At 36.8% G+C, this 6,000-nt stretch overlaps 1 protein-coding gene across 1 annotated transcript in view; it reads left to right on the top strand.

Moving 5' to 3' along the window:
• Positions 1-2,696: 2,696 nt before the first annotated feature.
• Polr3B (RNA polymerase III subunit RpIII128) overlaps positions 2,697-6,000 on the top strand; it is a 68,911-nt gene continuing 65,607 nt past the window's right edge. Inside the window, exons 1-2 of the mRNA XM_075376982.1 lie at positions 2,697-2,936; positions 3,442-3,596. Of these exons, the coding sequence (XP_075233097.1) occupies positions 2,850-2,936; positions 3,442-3,596 (242 nt within the window). The 5' untranslated portion in view covers positions 2,697-2,849. The remainder of the gene's footprint in view (positions 2,937-3,441; positions 3,597-6,000) is intronic.

The following is a 6,000-nucleotide window of genomic DNA, read 5'->3' as shown; positions in this document are numbered from 1 at the left end:
AATTCTAAGTTCCAAAGAAGGGGACTCAGAACACTGCCCTGAGGGCATCCTTTAGTTAAGGTCTTACGAACCTCCGAGCCGCCGTTCTGCAGCCGACACCGTTCTGTAGCTTGCCTACAGAACGGTGTCGGCAGCCTACAGACCTTTTATTTCTGTCCATAGCCAAAATATCACACCATACCGGGCACGCATAAGATGTTATGGAGGTTATCACTCCTGAAAGCAGCACTCTTTTCTTCTGTCGTGGGCTTACAGTATTCACCATGACTCTTTCCATGGTTCTTTCTGCTTTCTCGCTGGTGTTTCTTATGTGTATCCAACCAAACCCTTAAATGTTTAATCGTCTTGGTAAGACATATAATACTCTCCCCGACACGTATTGTAATTGGCTGAGTCTTCTTCTGCCACTCGCAACCATGGCCTTAATTTTTTCATTTGCCAACTCCAGGCCATTGGTTGACAGCCTTAATCAACAGTATAACATCTCTAGCTTTGGTGACAGTCCATCTACTGTCTAGTTAGTAATCACTGTTGCTAAATTGTCCGCATAGCCACTAAACTGGCACCCTCTGGCAGATACTTTTTTTGTCCATTGTAGACGATGCACTACTGCAGAAGCCCAAGAATTGATCCCTGTGGAACACCCCTTTACATAATGAACCTCTCTCAACCCTCCTCCGTTGGAATGACTACTTCTCTGCCATGGAGATAAGTTTGCACTATGCGCGCTAATCTGACACACCTGAGCTGGACAACTCTTACATGATGGACACCCATCTTACACTATTAAAGGCGTTGGAGATATCCAAGAGCACAACCATGAGTATATGCCTGTGTGTCCAGAAGCCGGATGCGCTTCTTCTACAAGCATCTTCACTTTGTTAAGGACACTGACGGTTGATCTGCCTTTCTAAAACCAAACTGGTGGTCAGAAAGTCACCAACTCCTGGAGTCTAGTGAACAAAAGTGCTTTCATTAACTTGCCCAAGGTGTAAGTTAGGCAGAGTGGTCTATATCTACCAGTCATCATTCTCCTGGCTCGGTTTTTTAGCAACTCTCATCTGGATCTCTTCCATTCCGGAGGTAGGCATTCTTCTATTAACATGTTATTAACACTTCAAATGGGACAGTCTCCTCCAGGATCTTGACCGCTTCTCGTAGAATATTATCTGGTACTGGGCTTTTCCTCTCCCTCAGTTTATCGCTGGCCCAACGCAGCTCATTCAGAGTAAAAGGTGGGGATGTCCAATGCTGCGATTTCATTCCAAGAAATATGTTCTTCTGTAGAAAACAGTTTCGCAATATACTTTTCCACTGTTTAATAAGGAAGGCATTCTTACAAAACATTTACTTTCAATCTTAAATTGGTCCTCCCATGGATCTTCATCTAACTACTGACATAGCTCTACCCACCTTTTGCGCTTGGATTCCAATATCATCTTCCTAAGAACTCTGTGTTGGGTAAGGTAGTCAAGCAACTCCGTCTTGCAATCACCACCTCTGCATTTTCTTTGCCAACGCCTTCTCTTCATAAGTAACTTCCTATAGGCTTATATCTCAGGGGTCTACCAATAAACTTAATGAATTCGTCTTGGAGTCTTAACCAGTATCTCCTCGCAGGTCTCCTTCAACATTTCTGTAAGGGTCTCTGGAGTGAGGGTGCCTCCGTTCAGTTTGTTCACAAGTTCAAACCGAATGGTATTACCATCCTCTGGTATCGCCTCAATCCCTCTATTTTTGGTGGTATAATTACAGGAGTGTCAATTCTATATACTATCAATGAGTGATCGCTAAGTGAATCCTCTTCCAGGACGTTCCATCTATCTGGCAGCAAGACATTCGCTAGCGAACGTCAGATCAAGCACAGATGCGTAGTCACCCCTCTCAAAGATTGTCACACCCGGCTTGTTCAAACACATGAGTCCACAGCGTCAGCGAGAATAGTACCTCTTCCGTCGGAGTATGGACATCCCTATGCAACACTCTTGGCGTTGAAGTGGCCCGCGAGAATGCAGGATCTTCCGAACATCTGTGCCGCACACATCATGTCATCTATCCTACTCTCATAGTCCGCTAATGATATATTCAGTGATATGTAACCCATGATGATACGCATCCCGGCTTCATCCTTCCGAGTTCATAACCTCTCCCTCTAAGGGCAAAGGTATTAGTCCGGAGACAAATCGCTACGTCCATGCATAAATTGAATTCTTCTTCCATAAATTGTCGGCATCCTTCTTTCATTTTCGGTCTTCGATGATGACCCTGTTGGGTTGGCAAACTGTGAGGAGATCCGTATCTCTATCCGCAGCAGTGGCCCACAACATATCCAGCGCTGTCCTATAATTGTTGTGAGTGCAACTGTAAGCGCAATTGTAGAGTGTTTGTATCATATTTTACATATCACAAACCCATTATATCATTTTTAAATTCTGAAGATAAGGTAACAAAATAAAAGCTACCATTTTTCTTTACCATAAAATGATTTTTCATCACATATTTTTATATCACCATGCTCTTATAATTAAACTTCTGTGAAGTTTCACTTCAACCACGCTACTTTTTTTGTTTCTTTACCTAAACTTGAAAAATTATTTTCTACCGTTTCTAATTTGTTCATAGTACTATCGATTTAAAATATACCGAAATATAACTATCGATTTAGAGTATACCGATGTTTACAGTACGCAAGTGTATGTCACAAAAGAGGTTAATTTTGCGTCGGTAAAACCGATATTACGCACATGTTAATAATTTATTATAAAAACTGTAATAAGTTGGTATACGAATATGTGCATTTGCTAATATTAATTTTTAGATTGCAAAATATTTTTTAAATGAATTAAGAAATGGGTGAAACTATTAAAGGAAGAAAAGTTGCTTTCAATCTGTCAGATAAACATCCAAGTAAAGGGTATCCGATTAAAACGTTGGAGGTAAGAAATTAAGTTGCCTATGTATTTTACATTTGTTGTATTTGCACTTGTATAGAACCAATACGATGATTAGAGTTTTGGAAAACTCAACCGATTTGTGATGAGGTGGTTGTGATTATATAGATCTCAATTTCGTATTTCATTGTTTGTACCGGCATTTTAGTTCTTTCCATATAGAAAATAATTTTGAATTGTCTTGGCGAATCGTTTCAACATTTGTAAATTTAATATTAGAATTTAGGTGGTTTATGGTTAAAAACTTGGATTATTTTACCGTTCAACAATTCATTATTCACCATTGAATTTTAACATATTTTATTAACAAGAAAAAAATTGAAATTATTACAAATTTTATGTTTTCATTGCAGAATTTTATTTATCATATCGGTGTTATAGTTTTGTATCTAACTGTAATTGTAGTAATAGCTATTAATTTCAATCTTAAATTATACCTATTTTAAATTTACTTACATTCAATTCAGTAAGGTTTTTTTATTTTTCCCAGGATAAGTGGCAGTTGGTTCCAGCTTTCCTTAAAGTTAAAGGACTTGTTAAACAGCATATAGATTCATTTAATTATTTCATAAATGTGGAAATAAAGAAAATTGTTGAAGCAAATGATAAAGTGCTTAGTGATGCTGATCCACTGTTTTATGTAAAGTAAGTTATTATTTTTTATTAACATTACATATGCCGGTATAAAAAAACTTATTATTTTATATCGTATATTTTATATTATATTAAATTTAAAAAAAATTTTTCAAGGTAGTCTTGAAACATAAATGGTGTGAGTAGTTAGTTGGATATGTGTGGAGGGGAGCAACTGGCCAGCTATGTCCATAGGTCATGTTCCCAAATCAGAAGCAGAATGTCTGAGAGGAGTGCCATCATCTGTTACACAACAAATTATCATCCAATTTCTTGTCAATGAAGATGTCAAATCCTTTAAAATTTTGACTCGATTCCAGGCACAGTTTGGAGATGTTACCCATGAAAGACTCAAGTGTTTGGTTGGAAAAATATTGAAATGGCTTTAATGCAGTGGAGGGTGAAAGTCACAAACATCTTAGACGGACCACCGTCAATGGTTACAACATTAAGGACGTTCCAGATATTGCATCAGAAGTGAGCATAAGTGTTAGGTGTATGTATACAATGGTGTCAGACACTCTTAGATACAGTGAGGTGAGTTTCACATCTTCTTACTGAGGCACAGAGAAATTTCGAGAAAGCATCTCTCAGTGGCTTCTGAATTGCTTTGAGAAAAAAGGAGAGGGTTTTTGGACCATATTGTGACTTGCGATGAAACGTGGATCTATCACTACACCCCAGAAAGCAAGAGAACAAGGTATGGGAAGGACAGAAAAGCGGGAAGGGGGACATCAGTCAAGGCCAAGAAACGCATGTCAACTGGAAAAGTTCTGGCAATTATGTTTTGGGACTAAAAAGATGTGCTGCTTATTGATTTCCTGCATGAATGAAGAATGGTAATTGTGACACACTACTGCCAGTTGGATGATGACACGACTGCTTATTGTAACAAATAACACTGGCAACCAATTCCCAATGTCCTCCTTCATGACAACACATGGCCAGATTCAGCAGCCTCACCCCAAGCCTCATGATGAACTCCCCAAAATTCATTGGACACCTTTTGAACACCCACCATACAATCCAGACATGTCCCTGTGTGATATCCACTTGTTTGGTTTGCTGAAAGAAGCTTTAGGAGAAGAAAGATTTGAAAGATGATGCTGGAGTTGAGAATTATGTTTGCAATTGATTATTGGGGCAGCGGCTTGTTTTTTTGTTGAAGGGATCATGAAGCTACGTAACTAGTAGTGGAGAAAATGTATTTCTGATGAAGGAAACTATGTAGAAAAATTTGGTAATTTATTTATAATTTTATCTAATATTAATAAGCTATGTAAACAAATTACGGTTTATATTTGAATATCCCTCGTATAATTTAAATGATTTGACAGAAATACCTTTTACGTTAGTTACATTCCTCATAAGTTACACAGTACCATCACCAAAAATTTCATAATTCAACACTGTACACATATAATATAAATTATTTTCAAACTAAATATTTGGTTATTCTACTCAGTTATGAACTCAGGCTAACAATCTGTCGATTTAATATTTAAAGTTTAGATAAGGTTAGCGAGGGAAGTGAGCTTTACTTTAACCTAACTAAACATAATTAAATTTTACTTAACATTATTTACTCTGTAAGTAATGTATGTTGCAGCTTTACCAAAACACACACCTTAAGCTAAACCTAACTTAATTTAGCTGTAAGTGAATCTAATCTCATTCTCAACTTAATGTCTTTGTAACCAAATTATGTAGTTAGTTAATAATGTACATTACACTTGTGCAGTGCTGAATTACAAAATTTTTGGTAAGGGTATTCTGTATCTTAACTGGGTTGTAACTTGGGTGAAAGGCATTTCCGATGAATAATTTCAATTGTATCAAATAACTTAAGTCCTAAATAATGTTTATTTTAAATTGCATGAAAATCAGTGGTGAGTCCATTATTGTATATAATTACCCTATTGTCCAGATGGATGACATCATCTGAAAATTATATGTATTTATTAACTTTTTTGTAACTATTAAAAGAACCTCAGTGGCATTTTAATTTTTATAGATTTCAGTGGTGACAAAAGTAGACAAGATGTTGACTTCTATTCATATTTTTATATTTACAATACTTCATACTCTAAGAATAATATTTAAACCACCTCCACCACCAGTTTGCAACTAAAGAATTAGTTGCAAACTTTTTTGGGAAATTTTATTCAATTTGTTCTTAAATTTATTATTAATAATAAAAATTACACTAGTCTCTGACCCATTCTTCACCTGTCCATTGGTGTCACATAAAAACTCAAAAAAAATAATTTGATGGTATGAGATCAGGAAGGTAGTGTGTCAACTACTTCCCAACCCAACCTTTGATCGCCTTCTCATGTCTTTTGAGTGGTTATCAGGGCAGACAGTGTCGTTAAGAAGAATTACATTTTCTTTTAAGAGAGAGAATGAGGATGTT

Source organism: Lycorma delicatula, chromosome 10 (assembly GCF_047948215.1).
Source record: "Lycorma delicatula isolate Av1 chromosome 10, ASM4794821v1, whole genome shotgun sequence".
NCBI lineage: Eukaryota > Metazoa > Arthropoda > Insecta > Hemiptera > Fulgoridae > Lycorma > Lycorma delicatula.
Note: the sequence above shows the minus strand (reverse complement) of the source record. Positions and strands in the feature narration are given on the sequence as shown.